This window comes from Gracilinanus agilis, chromosome 2 (assembly GCF_016433145.1).
Source record: "Gracilinanus agilis isolate LMUSP501 chromosome 2, AgileGrace, whole genome shotgun sequence".
In the NCBI taxonomy this organism is placed as follows: Eukaryota; Metazoa; Chordata; class Mammalia; order Didelphimorphia; family Didelphidae; genus Gracilinanus; species Gracilinanus agilis.
This window is the reverse complement of record NC_058131.1, coordinates 632,209,208-632,236,105: the sequence shown is the minus strand read 5'-3', so window position 1 is coordinate 632,236,105 and position 26,898 is coordinate 632,209,208. Positions and strand designations below refer to the sequence as shown.

At 38.0% G+C, this 26,898-nt stretch overlaps 1 protein-coding gene across 1 annotated transcript in view; it reads right to left on the bottom strand.

Moving 5' to 3' along the window:
• Positions 1-26,874, bottom strand: part of GRK5 (G protein-coupled receptor kinase 5) — a 336,045-nt gene extending 309,171 nt beyond the window's left edge. Inside the window, exon 1 of the mRNA XM_044665627.1 lies at positions 26,660-26,874. Within this exon, the coding sequence (XP_044521562.1) occupies positions 26,660-26,711 (52 nt within the window). The 5' untranslated portion in view covers positions 26,712-26,874. The remainder of the gene's footprint in view (positions 1-26,659) is intronic.
• Positions 26,875-26,898: the final 24 nt, after the last annotated feature.

Below are 26,898 nucleotides of genomic sequence, written 5' to 3'. Positions count from 1 at the left end.
AGGAAGGAAGGAAGGTAGGAAGGAAGGAAGGAAGGAAGGAAGGAAAGAGAGAGAGAGAGAGAGAGAGAGAGAGAGAGAGAGAGAGAGAGATTGTCCAAGGTGTCTGAGTTGGAACTTAAACTACAGTCTTCCTAGTTTTGAGCCTGGCTATCTATTCACTAGGTCATGCTGTTTCTCTTAAGACCCCAGAAGGATGAAACAAATTAACCAGCATCATACCTAATTCATGGTAGAGAGAGAACAAGAACCCAGGCCTCCTGACCATCTAGCCAGGACTGAAGAGGAGATTTAGTAGAAAAGTGAAGGATAGCTGATGGAGTGTATGTGTCACAATGATACATACAAAATATTAAGACATACTGAAGGAAAGCCTCCAATAGATTAATTTTTATAGGAAAATGCAGACAAACACTATTACAATTTTTCATTTAAGAAGACTGGACAACTTATATTCAAGTGAGTGAGTGGCTGAGCTGAGACTATAATCCAATTATTCTAATTTTACAATGTACTCCATCTTCTAACTTAGAATTCAGGCACAAAAAAATGTTTTATAACAATCCCCTAAACAAGCCTAAATGTTGAAATAATTTTCACTCTTCCTTGGACAGTGAGAAAGTAGACTGGGAGTAAATGAATACTGAATTTAGGGAATAACTCCTAAAATGTGATCAAGATATACTCTAGGGAACAAAGACTGTGACAGAATACATAAGAAACCATGTACAAGGGCAGAATCAGGATGGATATCTTACACACACACACACACACACACACACACATACACACACACATACACACACACACACACACACAAACAGAGAGAGAGAGAGAGAGAGAGAGAGAGAGAGAGAGAGAGAGAAATACATATAGTTTCTTACATCTGGGTCCATATCACTACGGAGATTAGTTTGTTTTTTTGTTTATAGACCTTTTATTGATACAATTGGATCATTGCTAAGCCAGCTGTGTTAACAATCATATTAGTTTTTACATACTTATAAGAAACTTGTCAGTTTGCTTCATTTTCCACTAGACCAGACTTCTCTATTGTTCTCCTCTTCTGGGGACCTTCTCTTTTCCTCTCCCCACCTTTTTTCAGTTGTTATTTATTTTGTCTTTTATGCACTGTCTTCCCTTTTGGAATATAAGTTCCTCAAGTGCTTAAATTTGTATTCCTAACACTAAGTACAGTGTCTGACATGTAGGAAATAATAAATGTTGGCAGACCAGAAGGCTATAGGTCAATTTATTCAAATAAGTGATTCAGGGGATAGAGAGCCAGGAGGTCCTGGGTTCAAGTATGGCCTTAGATACTTCCTAGCTGTGTGACCATAGGCAAGTCACTTAATCCAGTTCCTTAGCCATTACTGCTCTTCTGCCTTGGAACGGATACTCAGTATTGAGTCTAAGGTTTTAAAAAAAAATACAGGGGGGCAGCTGGGTATCTCAGTGGATTGGGAGCCAAGCCTAGAGACAGGAGGTCCTAGGTTCAAATCTAACCTCAGACACTTCCCAGCTGTGTGCCCCTGGGCAAGTCACTTGACCCCCACTGCCTAGTCCTTACCACTCTTCTGCCTAGGAGCCAATACACAGTATTGACTCCAAGATGGAAGGTAAGGGTTAAAAAAAAAATACAGATATGATCTTCCTTTTCAACAGATCCTCCTTATGGATACAAAGGGCATCAAATTAATTAGGAAAAATAGTGACTTGGATTCTAAACTCAAATAGACAATAATAAAGCTGGAGAAATCACAGTCAATCACAAACATTTATTAGGCAGCTACTGTATGTCAAGCACTGAGCTGAGTGCTAGGAATATAAAGACAAAAATGAAACGAACAAAACTTTCCCTCAAAAAGCATAGATTCTACAAGAAACCTAAAGGATCCACCTAGGTGTATCACAATAGACTTGTGATATGCTAAATCCACAGCACTCTCTACTTTCTGTAGAAGACATGCCTAACAGCCAAAGTCCATTTTAGGGGTGGGGGAATCTTAGTTTCTGGGGATCCCTGGTTACTACAGCTTCTCCTTCATTCCTCTGCTTCCCACTTTCTTCCCTATAGTAGCTTCTGTGACTTTGGTACAGGAGGAAGGACCTGGTCACCTCATAGTTTAGGGCCCTATTATAATGATCTATCTTCCAGTGGCATCTCTGCTTTTTGGAGCCCAATTCCTGTTAGGAGTTAAAAATGTTGCCTTGCCTCTTCCTTTCCTCCTCTAAGAGGCTTGCTAGTGCCTGGTAACTCCATCTTAGTCTAGAAGAAAATCACCTACACATTTTTCTCTCCTTTGATTCTTTTGACTATTTTGCTTTTTGTATAGCATGTGGTAATGAGGCTATGGTTGGTACAGACAAAGAACAAAAATTCAAAAGTTTAAATTTTAAAAGAATGCAACTAGCCCTTTATTGCAAAGTACAGAGCCAGTGGAGTAGGGTTCAATTGAAAAGATGCTTTTTTTGGCAGGAAGTTAAAGCTGTAAAGATTACTCTGTAGTTTAGAGTAAAAAGGAAGGCCTGATTAAAGAGAGCCTCAGGCAATGTTTGTATTAAGTAAATCTTCATTATTAATTTTTTGAAATTAAATTTTAGTTTCTTTAGCTTTATGATGAAAATAACATTTGTTATTATTAAATATTCAATAAATGTTCCTCTTTTTAGAAATCAATAAAATTCCCTGCACACATACATACATATATACATACCTTAATGAAATGTGTTGTATGTCTCCATTTTCTAATCTGTAAAAATGGGAACAATTGCATCTGCCTGGCAACTCCCTCCAGGGACAATATAAAAGATGTGACAATAAAGTAATGAGAACATACAAGTAAATTCCACAGTATAAAGCACCCACTGTGTTGGAGGAGCTGGTAGAGATCTATTCAAACTACTATTGTCCTCTTGAGATGCCATTTTTACATATTCCACATATGGAGCCTCCATTGCCCAAGACACATCAGAAATACTTCTTTGGGAATGGCCATCAGAGCTATATAAGAGATTTTATCTTATCAGTTTCTATACACACCTCTCTTTTTTTAAAAAAAGAAAGACCACGTTACCTAAATGCTCTACCTGCTTCCAAAAATCCACCCACAAAGGATGAAATGTACCAATCATCAGGTTATTCAAAAGGACTTCCTATTTAATTTCAATTTGATAAGCATTTATTAAGTCCTTACTGTGTGAAAGAGATTCCTAGGTGAAAGAGATATTACTACAAAATGAAAGCCCCAGTTTTTAAATGCTTCCATTCAACTAGGAATTCAACTTGGAACTAGGTCACTCCCAGAGACCTTTAAAGGTCATCCCTAAAGAAAAGCCCAAAGAAATGGCAGAGGCTTTAAAGTTTATAATATTTATGAAATGCCTACTGTGTGCTAGGAACTATGCTAACTTCTAGGAATACAAAGAAGGGATGGGGGAATTCCCTGTGCCTAGGACCTCAGTCTGATGGGGGAAACAATAGCAAACAATCATGTACAAACAAAATAAATATAGGATAAATTGGAGATCATCAAGAGAGAAAGCACTAGTCTTTAGGGGAGTTGGGGAAGTTTTCTTGTAGGAAACTGTATTTTATCTAGGACTTGGGGAGATGAAGCAGGGGACAGGCAATAAAAATGCATGGAGTGAAGGGCAGCTGGTTAGTACAGTGGACAGAATGCCAGGGCTGGAGTTAGGAGGGCCTGAGTTCAAATCTGATCTCAGATACTTCCTAGCTGTGTAACCCTGGGCAAGTTACAACCCCAATTGCCTACCTGCCAATCGTCTGTTTTAGAGTTGATACTAAGACTGAAGATAAGAGGGGATTTTTTTTAATACATGGAGAAGGAGATAAGTCTCTCATGATGGGAACAATAAGGAGGCCAGTGTCACTAGTTTGTAGAGTAAAGGGGTTGGAGGTCGGGGGTGGAGGGGGAGATATTAGGGAGAGAGATGTGATCATGTAAGAAGTCTGGGAAGGAGCCAAGTTTGAAGGGGTTTGACTACCAGTCAGAAGTGTTCCCAAGAGGATAACGCCAAGTCGGATTATTAGTTCTAATGGACACATCTGATTTTTTTTAACTACTCTTTATTTTGGAGCCATATACCTTAGAATGGAATGAGCTCTGGACTTGGAATCTCATCCCCTTCTATTACTAACCGTGTTACTTTATTTATCCAAACCTCAATTTCCTCAGCTATAAAATTATTCCTAAAACAGGATAATAATGCTGATACTTCCTAGCTCATAGCTTTCATAGGATCATACATTTAGAAATAGAAAGGATCTCAGAGGTTAGTTAGTCCAACCTCGACACTTTACAGGTGAGAGAACTGAAATCCTGGAAAAGTGACAACTTATACAAGATGATTCACATAATAAGTAGCACAGCTTGAATCTGCATTTAAGTCATCTGAGTCTAAATGGAACCCACTCCCCATACCAGAATACCTTATATTGTTTTACATAATATTTAATTTTTTTGTATTTACATGTAAAAACAATTTTAACATTCTTTTTTTTATTTTGAGTTCCAAATTATTTCTCTTCTTCCCACCCGCTGTTACTCTCTCCAGCACCTTCTCCCTTCCCAAGATGGTAAGCAATCTAATATAGATTTTATATTTTATAATTATAATTATATTTTGTGATCATGTAAAACATTTTTCTACATTAGTCATTTTGTAAAAGAGGTCTCAAAGAAACAAACAAAAAAGTAGAAAGTAAAATAGAGTATGTCTCAGTCGGCACTCAGACTCCATCAGTTCTTTCTTGAAGGGTAGATAGCATTTTTCATCATTAGACTGCCTCATTATCATTAAAAAAAAAGCTTCATAAACATTAAAGCACTATAGAAATGTGAGTTGTTGTGGATAGTAGTGATAGTTATTTCTATTTGTGCACTAAGTACTTTTCAAAACTCTTTCCCATGCATCTGATGATCAAGGATTATTATTCCCATTTGAATGTGAAGAAAGTGATCAGCAAATACCAGGAGGTTCCCAAAGTCATGAAGAATTAGTGATAGAACCAAGACTAGAATATGGTTCTCCTAACTAGAAGCTTTGTGATCCTTTCACCTGTGGAAGGGTTAAGGACAAAGGAATCATCCTCTAGCATCCCCAGAACCTCTCTGAATATTCGTTAGCAGTACTATTAGAACAGGGTAAGCCTAATTGCCATAAAACCGCTGAGAAATAAGGAATAATTTCACTGTCTCCATTCATTTTTCCACATTTCATGTCATGAGCAATTCCAGTATCTAAATTTCATTCTGTGGAAACACTTTTTAAACATTTTTAAACAAAAAAAAACCCTAAATCATTCAAATGCCTTGATAGAAATTATAAAGAAATAATGTCAGCTAATTTTTAGAGAGTACTTTATGGTTATAAAATACTTTTAGTTTCATTTTTTTTTTTGCATCTTTACAACAACCTAAGAAGATTGTCAGTGTAAGTATTACAATGACTCTTTTACCGATGAGCAAATTGAGGCTTAAGAGAGTTGACCAAAAGTTACAGACTAACAGAATTTTAGCATTAGACCTCAAAGTCCATCTAATCCAGAGGTTCCTATTCTGGGGGTCTATGAACTTTTTAAAAATTTTCATGATGGTGTTTCAATATAATTGGTTTCCTTAGTCATTTCATTTTTTGCATTTAAAATTTTCATTTTGAGAAGGCATCTATCAACTTCACCAGATAGCCAAAGGAATCTATTGAAACAAGACAAAAAAAAAAGTTTTAAACCGCTGAGATTCTCACCCGATCTATACCTAAAAAGAATTCCCACCACAGCATACATGATAAGTGGTCATCATGCCTCTGCTTGAAGACCTTCAATGTTGGAGAACTCATTACTTCCCAAAGCAGCCAATTCCATTTAAGAGCAACTGAAATTGTTATAAATTTTTTCATTACATCAAGGAAACTTGCCTAAATTTGCTTGTTTGCAGTTTCCACTCATTGATCCTGGTTCTTCCCTCTAAAGCCATGGATAGATATCAGAAGGCTCAGGAATTTGGATGGGGAAAAATTATATATCATTGTTTTCAGTAACCTCTAACTGAAATGCTACATTTTCTCCAATTGTAGGCAACAATAATTATTCTGAAATGGGGCCTCAGATGGTGAATCTCCAAATCATCAGTTTTACCAGACTGTCAAAGGGGTCCAAGGACACACAAAGAGGTTAAGAACCCCTATTCTGAAGCCAAAAAAAAGCATGGCTCATGCTTCTTCTTATGTGACATCCCTTCAAATATTTGAACTTGATAATTCCCTCAGAATCTTCTTTTCTCCAATACCCCAAGTTCCTTGAACAGATCCTCACAGGCACAAACCTAATAAGTAGTAAAGACAAGGCTAGATCCCAGGCCTTCTGGCACCAAATTCAGGGCCCCTTACACCAACCAACACTGCTTCCCTCCTGCTAGAGGGCAGATTGCATAGTTGTTCCTAGCAAACAAACAGATGAAGCAGACTTAAATTTTTCTTAGTAATCTAGATTCCTTGCTTCCCTTGGTCAAAGTACTGTGTATTTTTAAATCTTCCAGGAAAAACTCTCATAAAGATAATCCAGAGAAGAGCAATAAAACTGTGTTTATTTTTGACTTTTTATTTAATTTCACTTTCTGTAATTCACTAAGGAAATACTAAAAGCATATATGTGTGTGCCTTAGATTGCATGCATCAATAAAATTAACAGTAGCAGGTTTTTATTTCCCTTCATTTCTATTCAGCAAACAAAACTCAGTTTAATTCTTTCTTTGTGGTATTTCTTGTTTTAATGGGCAATGCTTCCTCATCCAATTAACATAAAATCTGATTATAAGGCACCCACATGAGAATTACCACCCAGGGAGGGAAAAAAAAAAAAGAGAGAGAAATCATTGAACTCTGGAGCTCAAAGGGACCTTTGGGAACATCTGCTTCCTTACCTCTGACCCCTCATTTTACAGAGGCAGAAACTGAGGCCTATGAAGGACAAATATCTAGTCCAAGATCACACAGGGAGTTGGCAGGAGATTTTCGGTTCACCTTTCAACCTTCCCTGGAAAGCAACAATAGGGCTCTAAAGACTAGTTTTATGCCTTAAGCAGAGGAAAATTGGACACTCATCTAGGAAAGAGTCTGATATCTTGGACCAAATCTCTGATCCCATCAATACAAGCTGAGAAAAATCATTTTCAGAGATCTGTCATGGAGAAAAGAATATTAGACTTGAAGCAAGATGATCTATTTCTTTTTTTTTAAACCCTTAACTTCTGTGTATAGGCTCCTTGGTGGAAGAGTGGTAAGGGTGGGCAATGGGGGTCAAGTGACTTGCCCAGGGTCACACAGCTGGGAAGTGTCTGAGGCTGGATTTAAACCTGGGACCTCTCATCTCTAGGCCTGGCTCTCAATCCACTGAGCTACCCAGCTGCCCCCAAGATGATCTATTTCAATGCTGGTTCTGCTAACTTGCTGGCTCTGGGACCTTCAGCAAGTCACCTCTTCCATCTGTAAAACAGAGGAATTACTGTATGCACTACATACCTCCTCAGGTTGTGGTAAAGGAAGAAAAAGTATATTTCAAGTGCTTTCTAAGCACCATAGAAACATTGCCTTTATTATGATGATTTAATTTATATGTCCTTTGACTTAACCTTCTGTCAATATTTAATATCCACTAATAGTAATGTAGGATGGCTAGGTGGAGGAGGGTGGTGAGATGACATAGTGGATAAAGGCCTATGCTTAGAATCAGGAATTCATTAGTTCATATCCAGCCTCAGACACTTACTATATGTGTGACCTTGAACAAGTCACTTAACCCTGTTTCTCTCTGTTTCCTCATCTGTAAAATGAACTAGAGAAAGAAATGCCAAACCATTCCCAGTATCTTTGCCAAGAGAACCAAAAAAATGGAGTCACAAAGAGTCAGATGACTAAATAACAATACCCAATAATGTAGAAAGGAGAAGATTCAAAGTCAAAGAACCTGGGATCTCTTTTGTGTTCTTTCACTAAATTGCTGTATGACCTTGGGCAAGTCTCTTCATTGTTCTGGACCTCAGTCTTTTCTGCAAAATGGAGGAGTTTGCAATGAAATGATGACCAAGGTCTTTTTCATTTCTGAGATCCTAATGTCCTACTAAACACAAATAAACGTCACAAAGGGATGTGAAAAATTATTAAAAGATTCTCCCCAGTTTTATCTACTCACTGTCCCTCCTTCAATGAAGAAATGCAATAAGCCATCTTGGAAAATGACTAACTTATTTTTATGTATTTCCAGGGAAGAAGCCTGCAAAATTGCCTTTAGTGAGCCATTCCAGGACTTACTGTCGAAAATTCAAGAATCAAAAAACAACTGATGAAAAGCTATCTGAAGATTATAGAATTGGAGCTGGGAGGGATGTTAGAAAGAATCTAGTCCAATCTTCTCATTTTACAGATGAGGAAACTAAGACCTTAAGAGGAAAAATTATTTACCCAAGGCTACACAAGTAGAACTATTTTGAGAATTTGGGGTGCTATGGACAAAACCAAAAAGAAAATCACAGAAAAATCCAGATATGGAGACAAAGTATATTTGCATGTAAGATTTCCCAGAAACAGGCTTAAAAGTTGAAGAGTCAATGATAATTCTTTGGTCCTAGAGCACCTTATCAGAAATTGTGTATTTTCCAATAGGAAAAAAATCTTGTAACACTAACCTAGGTAAACCACATGTAAATCTTTAGTCAAAATAGTTACAGATAAAAGAACCCATTTATGACTCTATGACAATTGAATGCAGGTCAAACATGGCTGCCAAGACAAAGCTGATTCCACTGACAAAATGGCAGCGGCTTTATTCTCTTCCCTAACTGGCATATAAAAATAGAGACCTGATTAAAAACATAAAGACCAAGTAGCTTTGAGAACAGATTTTGTTTCCACCTGTACTTTGATGAAATAAATTCTTTGTTTGAATTCAGCCTTGATTTCATTAGTCTAATTTCCGAAAGAAAAAATATGACTTGGCACAGAAACAGGCATGTGGGATAGGCCAAATTTCAATGACTTCCAAAGAAATTAAATCCTAATTCTAAGTCTGCTTTCAAAAACTTGGTGTCATGAGTGTGTCTGCATATCATGCTCATTTCCACATAATTTTAAAATAGCCCCTGGGGGACTGTACTCTGTTCTAGAAACTATTTCTCTCCCATTGTAATGTTATTTTGTAAGCAAAGAGAAAATAACAAAACATAAAATATTATGCACAAAAATTACTTAGACTAATTCCAATGGGTCATACTTACAATCAATTCCTTAGAGTTTCCCATTTTGCTAATTATATTCCAAGTGCCTCAGTTCTTAGTTTGGTTTTCAGCTAAACTCTTGTTGTTATTGTCCAGTTGTGCCTGACACTTCCTGACCCTGTAGACCATACTGTCCATGGAGTTTTCTTGTCAAAGATACTGGAGTGGTTTGCCATTTCCTTCTCCAGAAGATTAAGAGGGGGGGGGGAAAAGGCTGAGTGGCTTGTCCAAGGTCACACATCTGGTAAACATCTGAGACCAGACTTGAACTCAGGTCTTCGTGACTCAAACTTAGTGCTCTATCCACTGAGCAACCTAGTTGCCTCTCAGTCTCTAAGTCACATCTTATAACTTTTTCGATATCCTCCACAATTCATACCACTGGGCAACTGGGCCCATAGAGATATCTCAACAATTACCTGCAGAATGACATCTGGTTAGGAGAAGTCAAATTAGGGACTGATCTCAGAAGGATTTTTATAAAATCAAATTAAGAAAGGGAAGAACCTTAAAAATTGCTTGTCACCAACTGAGACTTGAAAGCTAAAGCTAAAACTAAAGAATCGACACATAGTTAGTGCTAGATCCAGGAGCTCAGATCTCCAGAGCATCTGTGTCAAGAGTCCTTACTTATTACTACTCTATCAGAACTTTTGCTAAGATTCCTAGCAAAGAGATGGTCTGATACTTCAAAGGCCAAAGACTGGGGGGAAAGTGGCCACTTCTGATGACATAGAAATTACACCAAATATAGATTCCCTCACAGGGGATAGAAAAACCATCCTAATAATTCTCTCTGCTATTCTTGGTCATTCTCACCATGCTGCTCGACTACCAAGAAAGTCAGAGACTTTGCCAAAAATGGTAGCATAAAATAACTAGTAACTGAATTGTTATTTAAATGTAAACTGAATTCTGTGCTTTGGATTGTACCAAGAAAATCACTCTCCTGTTGGGAATGCATAGAACTATCTGAAGAAATCAACCTTTTTCTTATCAAATATATATATTTTGCTCTATGTTCAAAAGAAGGAAGGTTTGCTGAACTCCTTTTCATCCAATGATACTTACAGAGAGATGTTTGGGGCAAATACCTCTGCAGGGTGCATTCCCTTCAGAGCAATCATTAGTGGTTTAGAGGAAAAGCAAATGTGGATAGATAACTAGTAGTTACTAATTAGTATACATCATAGGGCTTGGCATCCTCTAAACAGCCCCATCATTTCTCCATCTTCAGAGGACTTCAGGATAACTTTTGGGTTTTTTAGACTGAATTTCCCTATCTTACTGGAGCTAGAAATATAGTAGTCACTCCCTGGTGCAACCCAATACCAATTGGCATGGAAATGTTAACGTGTTCCGTTTTTCAGATGCAAGCTGGCTGGCCCTTCCTTGGACAGTCTGGTGGCCCACCACTCCTGTGGGGCTTACCATATCGGTGTCAGACTTATTATGGACACCCGCAACTTCAAACCCCTAAACCCACACAATGCACCAGCCTCAGCCCTGATTGAAACTGAGTGACTAAGAATTAGAAGCAAGAGTGATAGGATCAGAAGAGTGTTGGACCTGGCCTTGAATCCTGCCTCATATATTTAACTGGCTGTGTCACCGGGGACAAATCACTTCATCTGTCTCAGCCTCTGAGCTCTTGTGTAAAAGGAAGATACTCTTGCACTTCCTGCCTCACTATATTGTGTGAGGGAAGTTCTGTTTTAAGCCTTAGAGTACTATTGAAATAGGAACATTAATTTTCCTTGTCCCATTTGAATTCAGTCACTTTACTAATAACCCCACCCCTCTGGAAAAAAAAATTCTTCCTTACTAATTACTCTCCAGTATTTACCAGATCAGTCATTCCTTCAATTACCATTTTTGGGCTCTGCAGGGAACTCTTTCAGTTTTTCAACATCTCTCTAGGAGTCATATGAGAAACATTTAAAGGCTATATCCCAACTGCAAAAAGTCTTTGCCAAAAAGGCAGTCGTCTTATCTGCACAAATATTTCCACCAAAGTAATGGGAAGCTCAATAGCCCTCAAACAAATATTTGTTCCTACCAAAACAACTGAAAAAAAACCCAACTTTTGCAAAATGGAAAAAAAAAAGGTTTTTAGCCCAAGTTTTTTTCAGTGAAAATATCTATTTAAGGAGCATCAAATCATGTTCATATTAATGTTAGATCTGGAAGGGACTTTAGAAGTCATCTAGCCCAAACCCTCTCATTTTGCAAAGGTGGGAATTGAAGTCTGGTTGGGGGGGGGGGGGAGAGAATGCCCTGTCTCCATCACAAAATCAGTGGTAGAATTTGCACTAAAATCCAAGCCTTGTGATCTGATCCAGCACTCTTTTTTTTTTTTAAACCCTCACATTCCGTCTTGGAGTCAATACTGTGTATTGGCTCCAAGGCAGAAGAATGGGAAGGGATAGGCAATGGGGGGTCAAGTCCAGAGTCACACAGCTAGGAAGTGTCTGGGGCCATATTTGAACCTAGGACCTCCCATCTCTAAGCCTGGTTCTCAAACCACTGAGGCACCCAGCTGCCCCCTCCAGTACTCTTTATACTGTGCCATGTTGGACTCTTAGTTTTCCAAATCACCCCATACTCACTCAGTATCTAAGATATTCAAGCTCTCAAAATCACATTTGAATCATTTTTTATTTTACTATTTTTGCAACCAGATCTTCTTTAATCATTCTGCACACCTCCATTTTTCCTCCTTTTCCCTCCCATTTGTTTTACAAAGAGGACAACACTCATAGAATCACAGAACAGAATTAGCTCCACTGCTTACCAGCTGTATAACCTTATTTACTAATCTATAAAATGGAAAAAAGATCATATAGACTACATACTTCACAGTATTGCGAGGAAAGCACTTTGGAAATTGTCAAATCCCATCGAAAAGCAAATTACAATCATGATTATTCCTTTTTCATGTCCATTACCATATTTTTATTCTAATTTTCCTAGAATTGGGGTCTTCTTCTGATTTTGTATTCTCTGAATGTAATAAGTTATCTAGGTGCACATAGGTAGCACAGAGGACAGAGCACGAGGCCTGGAGTCTGGAGGACCTGGGTTCATATCTGGCCTCAGACACTTCCTAGCTATGTGACCATTTAATCCCAATTGCCTATCCCTTACCGCTCTTCTATCATAGAATTGATACTAAGCCAGGATGCAAGGCTTTAAAAAACAAAAAATAATAATAAATTATCTATCACTATATTAACAGAAAATGTTAAGATCAGCCCATGATGCCAATTTCTATAATAGTCATTAAAAAACACTCAATGCCCTTTGTGCAGCTTTATTTCATATGTAACACTAATACTCAAGCCAAGATAAATTCCATTTTCAAATGAGGTTTCACGAGACATCCCATCAGATATGCAGACCAATTACATTTAGTATGTTCTCTTCCTCCCTCAGTTTTAGAAATGTAGCCAAAAAAAAAAAAGTGCTTGAGTTCAGAGCTATACCCTCTCCCCAAGAGAAGATCAAAGGCTTGACTTGCAGATCACCCTCATTACCAAGAGGCTATTGACTTCCCTCCAGAAGCTGAACCCTGGCTACAACCCTAAAAGAATTCCATGGTCCCTATAAATTACTTCATAATCTCAAAGATCCCTGAAAAGTGAACTTGCTAAATTAATGAAGCCAAAACAATTTCTTAGAGCTGTACAAAATTTCTAAGCAAACACTTGATAATGCCTAATGGAAAGAATCTAATTATTTTTGGGGAAAGGGTCAAAATATGACAGTTCATCATACAGCTTTTGCTTGACCATCACTCATATCTGTATAGTGATTTATGATTTCACATATATTCTCCCTTTTGATTCCTTTTCTAAAAACTCTTATTTTCTGTCTTAGAATCAATACTATCTATTGGTTCCAAGATAGAAGAGCGGTGAGGGCTAGGCAATGGGAGTTAAGTGACTTGCCCAGGGTCACACAGCTAAGAAGTATCTAAGGTTAGATGTGAACCCAGGTCATCCCATCTCCAGGCCTAACTCTCAATCCACTGAGTCATCTACCCATCCTTCCTTTGATTCTCATAACAATCCTGTGAAGACAGATAGTGCAGGAATTTCCATTTTCTACAGAAGGAAAATGAGGTTCAGAAAAGTTGACTTTCTCAGGATCAATGAATCCAAAGTCAGTACCTGAACGTAGGTCTTCTGACTCCAAGTCTAATGTGTCAGATCCCATTCCTTATACTTTCTATGCTACCGTCTCCTTGACATTCTTGAAAAGTAAGAAACCAAGTATATGGTGACAATGATGGGGACCTCAGCGATTCCTTTGTCTCAATCACTCTGCTACACTGCCCAAAATAGTTACACCAGTGAAGTCTAGTTATACTAAATATTAGAGCATAGGACTTAGAGGCAGATGGGAACACCTAAATTAAATACTCCGATTTTATAAATTAAGACAGAAACTGAGACACAAGGAAGGGAAATGACTTGCCTAATATTAGATAGCAGTAAGAATTATAGAGTCAAGATTCAGAGTAACATGCCCTATCTCTAAACTCTGTGCTCTTTTGACTTCATCACTTTCTCCATTGTTCTTTGGAGAAAGAGGCTTGGTATAACATAGGTGCACCAAATTTTGACTCACATTCATAGAGTGATTTACAGTTGGCAAAGCGGTTTTTTTTATACTTTATTATGGTTTGGGCTTCACAACTCCTCTGTGGAGTCAAGTTGGGCAAGAATTCCCATTTTTCAGATGAGGATACTGAGGAATAGATAACCATCAAAGCCATCCTTGATCTGAAAAACGTAGAGCAAAATACAAAAGTCAGTAACAGAATTCAGTAGGTATAGGCAGGGTAGGTAGGAGATATCACTAAAGGGTAACAAATATGCAAGAGAATTGGATGGGTTACATGCTGATACTAATTGCATTTTGCATGCTGATGTTAGCTGTATTTTAGCTGCCAACTGACTGGGAAGACTGTGCCTAAAACTACAGGAACATTACCACACAAGTCAAAGCTGTTGTATTGCCAGTAGAGCTGGCCTTTGGCAAAACTGTGAATTTGGCGAAGTTTTTCTTCAACCCTGTACCTCTCCTTTCTCTGTCTTCCACCTCTTCTTCTGGCATGACTTTCTTCACCCTACGTGTTTAGTGCCTTTATTCTATAATTCTTTGGCTGCTACTAGTATATGCGCTAAAAACACACAAACACACTCTGACACAATCCAGAAGCATCCCATACTCTAGACCAGGAACTGGCAACATGAGAACTAGAGTATGAGATGGCCCATACTAGACAAGAGGCGTGGGAACATTATATAGTATAAATAGTGCTAGATTTGTAGTCAGAGAGCCTGTGTTCAAATCCTTCCTCTACCATTTAGATTCTTGGTAATCAGGGATGAGTCGCTTGCTCAATACTGTTTCTTCATATGTAAAATAAGGGATTTGAACTAGTTGACTCCTAAGATTTCTGGGGTCAGAAATATCCCCCCAACATCTTCCACTAATTAGAAAACTCGTATGGATTAGGAAGGTCTCCCTACACCTTAGCATAAATTCTTTAATTGGATTGCCCAAGTATTGAGGGGTTGTGGGGGAATGGTTACAGTAGCGTGGTACAGTGGAGAGAGTAATGAATTTGGAGTCAAAGACCAGAGTTCAAATCCAGATTTATTTCATTTGTAACTTTGAGTAATTTATTTAAGCTATCTGGGTCTCAATTTTTTAATATGGAAAAAGAAGTAGTTGGACAAAAAGACGCTTAAGGTTCCTTCTAGCATTAAATCTATTGATTTATTAAATCTATGATAGTATGATCCATTCTGATTAAAATCATCTGTAGAGAAATAGATCTTTAATTAAAGTTATAAGTGGGGAACAGAGAAGGATGAACAATTTTGAAATAACAACAACTCTGGGGAAAGATAGACCTGGATAGGGGCTTTGACAAGCGAGCACACATCTAAGTTTCTGTAGGACAAGGGAGAAAGACATTAAAAGGTAAAAGATACAGGAAAGGCATTCAGTTAGCCCCAAAATTGAATTTTATCTTCTTTGCAATTTCCTGAATGGATGATGGCCCTGGACTATTCTTAACTCCCAGCTTACCCACAATTTCAAGCTGGAGAAGTTTAAGACTACTTAGTAAGACTTTGAGGAAACACTGTATACCTTTACCCAATCTAATCATTCCCTTAAGATCCTGGCTTAGCCAGGGAAATGCCTGACCCATCCCCACAGATAGGTTTGTGTATCACCACTTCCAAGAAACGAATTAGCAACTGCTTTTTAATAGAGAATGTCTAAAGACAATGACTTTACATAAAGGAATTACTCCAACCTGGGAATTGCTGAGACTTTCGTGCAGTCTAGTATAAAAAATACATCTTGTCAGGAAGGCTTTTCAGTTTAACTTCTCCCCTCCTGCCTCCACTCCACTCCACCCCACTCCACAATTGGACTACATCTCACCTAGACCCAGTTGGATACCTAAAGGCACAGAAGGTTGCTTCTCCATATATTCCAACTTCTTCAATCTTCTTGCCACATCCTGGGGTGCAGAGAAGGGGAGGCACTCATTGGGGGGGGGTTATCTCGAAAATTTCACATACTGTAACACTAATCAATAAATAACCATGCTAAAATTGGGGTCTTGGGTACTTCCAGCTTTCTAGCCTTTGGATTCTAATATAGTGTCTTCTTCCTCATTTATTAAAGCTGACGCTTATTAGAAACACAAAGAAGGATGAGTCAACAACCTTGCCAAAGACAGATGGCAGGTGGATGGCCCATCTTTCCTTGCATGTTAATGGCCAGGGATGGGTGTGAGACTGACTATAAACCAATTCCACATAAAAAAAGGCAGCTGGATTCGCTATATCTATAACTGGTAATGGGCAAATTAGCCTTTGACCCAGGACACCAACAATGTACTTACAACCGCTGTCTCTCCACAACTTCCCTCCTAGTCCCCCAGAGGTGAAACTGCCCCCAGCTGCTATCACCAAGGCTGTGTCGCTATGATACCCTTCTCTCAGGGTTACCTTTCCCCGGTTCTTGTTAGGGGTGATGGCAAAGACTCTTGAAGGAAAAGGCAACATTGTCCTAGTGGGACACTTGTAAAGGTTCTGGCATCTGCACTGGGGCTTCCCCTTTCCTTCACATGAATTTGCCCCCAACTTAGTCTCAGCTAGTTATAGGGAAGGAAACCATGGCAGCTAGCAACTAGCCAGTGAGTCACCAACAAGAATCAACCCAGATGCCACAGGTTGCCAACTCCTGCCCTAAAGACTGATTTGAACAATGTGCCAGAGATCCACGCCACAGAACTAGGCTATAGGTAAGACTTTGCCATAAGCATCTGTGAACATCTCACTTATTCAATCCCCTTGGTTGACATCCTTAGGGAATTAGTGCCCAGGGTCACTGCTCCAGACTGAAGTAGGTACCTAAGCAGCATGGCCCAGGGGAAAGATGATTAGAGCCAAAGTTCAAATATAGATTCTAACACTTTTAGGAACTCAAAGATGTCAATGGTCATTTTTTTTAATGTACAAAATGGAGATAACACCTGAAATATCTAACTGGGAGAGAAAGACTTTGGACTGTACCAGAAGAGGACCCAAGATAGAGTCAAAAAATACATGAGTTCGAGTTCCTTCTCTGACACTTACCAGTTGTGTGACCCTGGGCAAGTCACTTAACTCTTCCAAGTCTCAATTTCCTCATCTATAAAACAGGAATATTAATACCTACAGAATGTGCCTCATAAGGTTACAGTGAGGATCAAATCAAATAGAAATGGAAAGGACTTTTCAAACCTTCAATCTCTAGATAAATGTCATTTATTTAATGTCATTCTTACTACTAAGTCACACGGTACTCTGTGAATTCAGCAATTCCACAAGCATTTTTAAAGTGTCCAAAGGTCACCTATAGTATTCTAGGCACTATAATGCCTAAAATGAAAACTAACATTCTGCTAGGGGGAGCAGGATAGAGAAACACACACACACACACACACACACACACACACACACACACACACACACACACAAAAGCCAACACAGAATTTATAGAAAATTAAAAACAAAATAATGAAGGAGAGGAGGTCAGTAACAATAGGAAAGAGAGAGCATTTGAACTGACCCTTGAAAGAACCTAGAAATGCCAGGAGGTTGAGGTGAGAAGGGAAAACATTTCAGACCTGGGCAAGGGCATGAAGCATAGGGATAGAAAGTCATTTAATATGAATAGTAATTATTATTATAATTATTATTATTGCATAGGATATGGGCAGCTAGATAGCATGTGGGACAGGTAGAGTACTGAGACTCGGATCAGGAAACCTCATCTTCCTGAGTTCAAATTTGGCCTCAGATACTTACTAGCCATGCGACCTTGGGCAAAGCACTAAACGTCATTTGCCTCAGTTTCCTCATCTGTAAGATGAGCTGAAGAAGAAAATGGCAAACTACTCCAGTATCTTTGCCAAGAAGAGTCTAAGTAGGATCAGGAGTTAGACATAACTGAAAATGACAGAACAACAATATGTAGGTTGTAGCAAATTCTATGTTGTCATATCAGCAAAGCTGTTAACAGTTCTATCAGAGTCAACAATAGCACTTTCTAGACTTTTCCTGGTGCAAGTAATTGAGTGACAAAATCAACATTCTACCCACCCCCAAGATGCTAGGGACATAATTTGCCCTGCCAGTATTGATCCAATTTATTATGAATTCTCCTACCAAAAGAATGTTATCATTGATTCTCTGGCCAAATTAGAAATAACTTTTTTATACCATCACTAACTAAAGAAAAAGAAACTAATTTTCTCATTTGTTTCAATGACAGGCTGATACATAAGTGCTCTCTAACAGGATTATGATGAAAATGTTTCAAATCTCTTAGGATAAAGTTCCTAAAGGAGAAATCATTTGAAGTGTTCTAAAGGAGCAAGCTGTTATTAAATTATCCTTTAAAATAATTAAGGCTTTCCCCTCATTCTTCATTATTCTGCTTTGATGCATCATTCTCCAGAGGAAGTCAGGTTTGGGCTTATTTTCTCTCCTTCACCGTAGTTTTATAGCAGGATTTTGAATTTGCCCTCGACATCCAACTTGTAGATTTACCACATTTACTTATACAACTTTAAATTTTTCCTTAATACAATGTTTGTTTTTAGACATCCCACATCATGAGCTTTGAGGTGAAACTCAGGGTATTTCATGAACCTAGAACTAGGTCTGAATTTCAGCCAGGGTAATCACTTTCTCTTTCAGGCTGAGTCCCCATGAAGATCTGAGACCTGCGGGTGCCACCGCCCAGGATCTATGGATCTTCGGACCTATAACTAAGTTTTCCTCTGAGGTCTTCTTTTTCCATATTTTGGTTTTGTTTTGTTTTCATTTCTCATGCTGGGGGGGGGTCAGCTTGTTAGTACAAATATAGTCAGCTTTCCTGAAACTCACTGGGCCTCAAAATCATTCCTTAGTAGTGGATTAATTTGGGAGGGTCATTAATTAGTGCTAACCACTAAAAATAAAAGGCTGTGAAGTTTCAGTGTTAAAACAGTCTGTCCCCAGGAGGAGAGTACAGGACTCACTGCTAGAAGCATTTTTGAGTAATGCTGAAATCTGACATGATGGGAGAGGCAGGCTACCAATAAGATGACCTTTAAAACTTGGGGCAGGGGCACCCTCAGACAAACACTGCAGAGTCCATCAGGATAGAGCCTCCTTTCTAGTTAGAGTGATCAAAGGCTGTGCTTGGGTGGCATAATTAAGTATAAGTTTTCCTCTAGTATCCTGTCATACCTAAAACAAAAGGTTCTTATTTCAGTCCTGCTTTTAGTGGTTTTCATTTTTACAAGTCTCGGCTTTGATTAGGTCTGTGTGTAATTCTCCTTTGAAAACACCATGTTCCAGAAAATTAACAGTTTCTCTTCCAGGTTTGGTTCCTTGCTTCAAAGAATGGTTTTAAGATTATCCCTAAAACTTTTTTGCAGGTTGCTGGCAGCTAGGGCCATGGCACAAAACCATAATCTTGCAAGCCTATCAAAGATACTGTCAAAACCATGACTGTAAAGCTCAGGCATCTTGGACAATACTCAGCAATTAATACTGGGAGGAGGTGAGGGTAGGAAAGCATTCCCTGATACAGTGCTCTCTCACAACAATTTTAAGGTTGTAACTGAAAACCTCGAAAGGTTATTAATCGCCCTCATTTTAATTTCTACTTTTCTATAATGTACTTCTGGATTATTTGCTACATGTACCAATTAATTTCTAAAACCAACAAGCTCTCGGCAAAATTGACAATAAACGATTCTGGAACTGCTACCTCATTTAAAAGACTGGATGAGAAAAAGTTTAAATTTCAAGTCTTTTCCCCTTTATGACTGAAAACGTCAGCATTCACTGATTGCTCCCCGATGCGGTAAATTTTCATTAGTTTAATTTCCTCATGGAAATACTTCAGATCTCTCAGGATATAGATTTTAAAGAGAAATCATTTCACGTGATTAAGGAAATAATCTCAGGGTTTTCATTTGCTTTTAATCATTATCTTTTAAAATACACAAGACAGTACCTTTCTTCTTCCCAAGCTTCCTTTAAGTCCAAACTAAAATCTAGCCTCAGAAAGCCCTTCCCAATTCACCTTAATTCTAGTGCCCTCCCTCTCTTAATTATTTCTAATTTGTCCTGTATCCAATTTGATTTGTATATATTTGTTTGTTTGTTGTATCCCCCATTCGATTGTGAGCTCCTTGACAGTAAGGACTAGCTTTTGCCTCTTTTTTTAATCCCCTTTGCCTAGCACATAGTAGGTGCTTAATAAATGTTTAATGACTGATTGACTGACTTCTTCAGTGAAATAAGTCCTTTAGGAGCAGCATGGTGGCTCAGTAGATAAGAGAGTCAGAGGTCCTGGAGACAAGAGGTCCTGAGTTCAAATATGACCTCAGATATTCCCTAGCTGTGTAACCCCAATTGCCCAGGCCTTTACACTCTTCTGCCCTAGAACCAGTAGTTAGTATTGATTCTAAGAAAGAGAGTACCAGTTTAAAAAAAGACTGAATCCTGGCTCTACCTCCTACTTACTGATTATGTTACATCCCTGAGCCTCAAGATGTCTCAACTACAGAATGGAGAGAATACTTGCACTAACTACCTCAGAGAATAACTATAAGAACCAGGTGAGACAACATGTGAAAAAATGCTTCACAAATTGAATTATTTTATAAATATATTGTGTCCTCATCATTGTTGGACATCTTATTTTGGAAGTTTATTCGCTGAAGAATTTTCTAATTCCCTTTTTCTGTGTTACATACAGCTTGAATGATTAAAGTAAAATTGACCCTTTCTTTTGTGCCTTTCCATTGCCCACTTCTAATTTACCTTCTTTACATACTATTCTAGCATACCTCTGACAAGATTCTATCCCATCCTAAAATAACAAAAATCTGCTCTGGCATTGTTCAGGCAATCAATTATCATATTATTTTAAATATTGTTCCTAGGGAATTATCTGCCCCCTATAATCTATATTCTCCAAATATTGTGCTTTTGTAGAACTGACTGATGATATTGGGCAAAATATACTCATAATGACAATCCCCTCCATGTACTATACAGCTGTGTTTCTGTATTTTCACATTATCTCCTTTTAGTCTCAACAAAACTTGAAGCAAACTGGGCAAGTCTCTATTTTTCTTTCTTTCTTTAAATTCTTACCTTCTGTCTTAGAATTGGTACTAAGTATCAGTTTCAAGGCAAGAGGGTGGTAAAGGCGAGGCAATGGCGGTTAAGTGACTTGCCCCGGGTCACACCAGCTAAGAAGTCTCAGGCCAAATTTGAACCCAGGACCCCACACACACACCTCTAGGCCTGGCTTTCTATCTACTAAGCCGCATAGTTTCCCTCTTCCTCTGTTTTTCAAATAAGGAACCCAAGACTCAGGGAGAGAAACTAATAAGTGGAAGAGCTAGGACTAGATCCCAAGACTATTAATTCTTATTCCAATGTACTCTTTATTACCCAACACTGCCCCTGCATTATAATGGTATTTGGAAATAGTTGTACTGCTGACCTTTATAGAAGCTCTTGACCTTAATTCACAATTTCTAAATAGTCCAACCCTTAATCTTGAACTCAGCTCAAAATGGACTGTTCCTACACATTGAGTTTAAGTTCTGCCCACATCCTTGGGAATTTTTATAATGATACTGTGATTTCCCATGGCTGAACTGAATAGCTCTTGGTATAAACTCTCTAAATTTGGCCAGATACTCTATCAAGCCAGTTCCTAAACTTTGGTATTTCCTGGGAGTCAGTGAGGCATCCCTGGAAGCTTCATTTCAAACTCACAGCAGGGTACCATTCAATAAGTTACAGCAAGAATTATAGCAGCTGCCAGAGATGTCCAATTTACATGGGGATTATTTTGGGCCTTCGAAGAGTCTAGTGCTTTGGATTTTAGAGACTTTGAGCCTGAGCAGATGCATAATATGCCACAGCTCTGGGATACCGCCACAGAAAAATACATTGAAAGTTCTCCAGAAGCTTTTTTTTTTAATGATTATTTTTTAAAAGTCCCCTCAGACAAACTAAAATCATTTTAAAAATAATTTTTCTAGGAGAAAAGCAGTTCTGAAAAACCCTAACTTTCTGCTTCTCCATTTCCAGCTTTCTAGTAGAGAAAAGACAATTTACAAAAAGGTTGTAATGAACAGAATGTACAAAATTGGGTTGTAATGAACAGACAAAACTGCTCTGAAACCCCCATTGCCTTTGCCAGTTTAAATGCTGTTGCTTTTCTCTCCAGAATGTCTGAATGAATATTTTCAAGTTTGGATGCTAATTCTACTTTGTGGTATCACTAAAATAACTACATTAACACAGCATCTCAAAGAAATTCCATAGCTCTAATGGCCAAAACACACAGATATTTCTGTTCAATTATCATCATTATCTTTCATGAAAAGTATATAACTTAGGGATGTGGGAAAATAGGATGAAAAGGAGAAGGCCACTGCTTGAAAGGAGACATCCTCCTGCCTATTTCCTGGTTGCTCTCCCATCCTTTCACTTTCCCTTTCAGGAAATAAACCCTCTCTATCCTCTGGTTTTGAGCTTCAGAACTATGTAGACCTATAAAAACAGCTAGGTAGTTAAAAGTACCTCCCTGAAACTTCCTTTTCTATAGTCAAGACAGAAATGCCAGAGATTGGAGAGAGTTCTGGCATTTTCCTTTGTTCATGCTTCTTAGTACTTACCTCATGTTACTGAGTTGAGGCAGTGGTGATGGGAATAATTATAGATCTGGGAGGAATCTGAAAGACCATCTAGTCCAACTTCATTTTAGAAATGGAAGAACTTGGACTCAAGGAGAAAAAAAAATAACTTAACCAAGGTCAGTCACATGGCTAGCTAATGGTAAAGCCTACATAAAAACTCTCATCACTCCTAATTCGGTATTTTTTCCCCTACAACAAAATATCTTTTAACCTTGTATTGTAAATCTTCAATAACGTTTTAGGGATCAAATTCAAGATGATGCTTTTGTTTGTAATACTGTTTGGACACTTCTAGTGCTCTTTCTTTGTATATGAGTTTTTACCTGGCAATCAGGTGGCAGGATGGCATCATTCCTTACTTTCCTATATGTATATACACATATAAATGTATTGAGAAATCTTTAGTGAACAGTTTTTAAACAGTTAAAGAATATTGGTACACTCTTTCCAAGGCCATTCCAACTTTAGCCTTTTAACTCTGAGGGACTTTAAACCAAATTATAAATGCACACATGTTATGGTTCTTTTGTCACTGAATAGTCACTTTCCTTTATTTCATATGTTAGTAGAAATGCACATTTATGGTAGCTCAGGAAAGAATCTTGTGTCTTGAGTGACTTAGTTGACGTTCTACTCTCTGAAGCCAGAACAAACAAATGCAAAGAGAAAGACAGAAAGACACAGAGAGAGAATCAATTTTTATGGTTTTAAGTGGTGAATTTGTGTTTCTAAATTCATTGATTCTAAAATAATTGCAGTGTATTTTAGAGCTGGTCACTGTTTCCCAATTGCTAATACCCAAAGAATCTCCCTGCTGTTTATCATGAGCCTTTTGAAAAATGGTGTCCTAATCTAGTTCTCTCCTCCAGTGATTTCCCTCTTCCCTTGTCTGCTTTTTTAAAAAATGGTAAGTCTGAATTTATAATGTATTTATGGGAAAGAAAAAAAAAAGAAGTCAACCATCTGTCTTTAAGGATATACACTAATGACGAAAGATAGGCCCCAAATTTACCCACCAATGTGGATCATTATAAATTCCTTTATAACATTTAGAAAATGCGTCTGTCTTTCTTCAAAAATCTGTTTCTCTATTGTTGGGGACAATCAGGACTGGTACTTTAAAGCCACATTTTAAATTGTTTAGGATGTACTTGTTAAGTTACTGAATTAAATTATATACTCCCTAATCACATTTCTCATCTGGAACCATTCACAAGAATCTTTAAGAAAGGACTGGTTGTAGTGGGGATTTTTTTCCCTAACAAATACAAATTTGGTATGTTTCATGATGTTAAAATTTATATCACAAGATTTTACTTTTTTATACAGTGGGGTATTTTTTTTTTATTTTAGACACTGCACTAAATTAACTAAGCATTGGGAGAATAAGCCCAGGCTGAGAATGTTAACTGAAAGTATTTAAAGGAAAGATCTGAAGCACTTCTAAAACTGACATTCTTACTTTGCTTCATTTTTTTTAATAAAAAGAAATTATACTATTTTATCTCTTTATCTCTTTTTTTAGTTGGGAGAGCAAAAACCATCTATAGAGGCAATTAAAATAAATAGGAACAGCTATATACCCTGAATCTCATGATTTTCCTCTCATCTTAATACATGAAGAGGAAAAAAGACATCACTAGGAAAGGGTTTCCTTGTAAATCACTAAATTTTCTCCTAGTTTATGTGAAGCTCTCCATTTTCCCTACTTGGGAGCTTATCTCCATTTCAAAGACATCATCTGGTGGTCATTTTCTCACTATTTGAAAACAACCAAATTTTTAAGACAAACTGAGAAGTCTAAGAAAGAGGAAGCTTAAGAAACATTCCTGAATTGTTTAAATTGCTGCAATTCTTCCTCTAGAATATGGCTGGCTTGGTCATGCTAGTGGAAATCTGTCATTCAATATCAATGCCCAGCTGAACACTTTACTTTCAGGGAGTCTAATTTATTAGCCTGACAAACTGAAGTAACTGGTATTAAATTAATCTCAGTGAGAACACTTTTAGTAAATGGAAAAAACACTTCAATCTCACTCCTTTTCCCAGTGGTATAAAACAACATATCCTCTGAGTAGAACCACCAAAGGATGAGAATCAAAGGAATTTAACAGAGACTGATTTTAAATTGAGAACTATCTACAAGGCGAGTTTCTATGGGCAGCACCAAAATTCAACACAAGAGAAACTTGCTTTCTTTTGCATCAGCTACAGGCCCATAATAGCTACAGACACAGATTCCCAAGAAATAATTTCAGAGTGGGGAAAGGTTGCAAACTTTTGCAAGTCCTGTAATGTATAATGATTTTCCACTACTAACTGGCTTGCCACAGAGGTTACAATGTTATATTGTTCTTATTATTCATAATAAAATTGTAGTAGCAGTAAACATAATAATAATAATAAGTAGTAGTATTAGTTGTTGTATGCCTCCAGATTTGTGAACTATCATGGGACAACATTGTATCTCCTACACAGCAGTCCCAAGACCTTTGCCAGACAGAATTTCTTATCTACAGAGCTATAGTGTTAAGTTTTGTTTTTTTTTTTAAAAAACTAGCCCTATCAAATTCCAAAATGCCAAAGTCCTGTCATCTCCTTTTAAAGACTCTTTAAAATCCAAGATAGGCTGTGACTGGTAAAGAAGGAAGGGAGTAGGAGAAGGAGACCATAAATATTTTTGAATGTGTATCCTGTCTCTGTTTTTTTCAAAGAGAACCCTCCAGGGAATGTTTGAGAAAGACCTAAGTTGAAGAAGAAAGAAATACCTAAATACCATCTCAAAGTTCCTACGTACAGCCCATTTTTGTTCATCACCCCCCTACCAGAGCTGGTACAGATGGAACTAAAAGGTAATGGAAAAGATTGAATATAAATAGAAATCTTTTTATTTCTGGTCAGAGATTCTCCATTCATCAAAATTAGTGAATGAAAATGCTAAAAAAAACTAGGTAAGGTGTTGGTGTCCTTTGAAAAGCCAGGATCTTACATAGGAGACTGTCTACATTTGGTTTTAAATAAACCCAGGTTACATGAAGCGGAAAACCACTTCCCCTTTTATGAAGATGTTACACACCTGGCTTAGAACTCCTTGGAAAAAAGAGATGTTATATAAATCTCAGGTATTATGTGAATACACAGACAACTATTTGAGCAAGTATAGAAGTTTCTTGAAAATAGAGGTTACATTTTTTTCATATGAAAAGATAGTCAAAGTATTTAGTCATAACTACGTACTGGCTGGGAATCTCACCCACTCACTTCAGACAATATATCTAAGCATTCTGATTCTAAAAAGCCTAATATATTTACTTCTCCAAACATGTAACACCAGAACATTCGCTCTTCTTTACATAATTGGGCCAGAAAACAAATATTTCAGTTGATTTGGGGTTTTGTTTTGTTTTGTTTAAATAAGCATCTTCTAAATCTGTATTCTTTCAGGCAATGAAATCTTCCACCCGTTCAGTCAGTCTTCATTCAATGCCTGGACTAATTACTGAGCATCTCAGTTTGCACTTCAATGGTTTTCCTTCACAGAACTGGATTTTCTTAAGAAATATTAACAATGGAAGATTTACATCACTAACCTTGTCCTGCCCGTGCAAAGATTAGCATTTTGCCCATAACCACTTACACACCTACTCACCCCCACACCTCTCCTACACACACTCACACAGGCGCACACAGACACACACACTCACACACAACATGCAAAGTAAATGCTATTTCATCCTCACATTTGCTAACCCCTGCTTGAATGAATGCATCTCCCTCTGACCTTTTAATAATAGCTACTGAAACAGCCGGGTCGGCAGGATCAGAGTTGAAAAACTGGTGAATATTTTATTCAACCTGCAACCTCTGCATTTCTCCCTCAGAGACGAGTCAAATTTCTCCGCTCAAGCTAAAATCTGCCTTTACATATGAAGCATTGGCAGTGGAGAATTGAGATGCCCCGATAGAAACCTACGAAATGCGGGCATCTTTTACACATACACACATTTGATCTCACTCAGTTCATCGTAAACCGGAGAATGCGACAGGGATGCACCAGCCGTCTCGATCTTACCTTCCCTGGCTTTTAGCAAGACAGTGTTGGCAACAATGTTTTCCAGCTCCATTGACAGTAGCAGTCTTTGCAAGGTAGCAGCTCGGCAGTGGGATGTCAATTTCTAAAGGTGCTGCTGAGAATGGGAAGCCTTCTTTGCCTACCGCATGATTCCTTTTTATCCCTTTGAGTTTTTCTCCTCAATAAAGAAGAGCCGCGGCTTCTTCCTCCCTCTGTTTTCCCCCCTCCCCCCCCTCCCT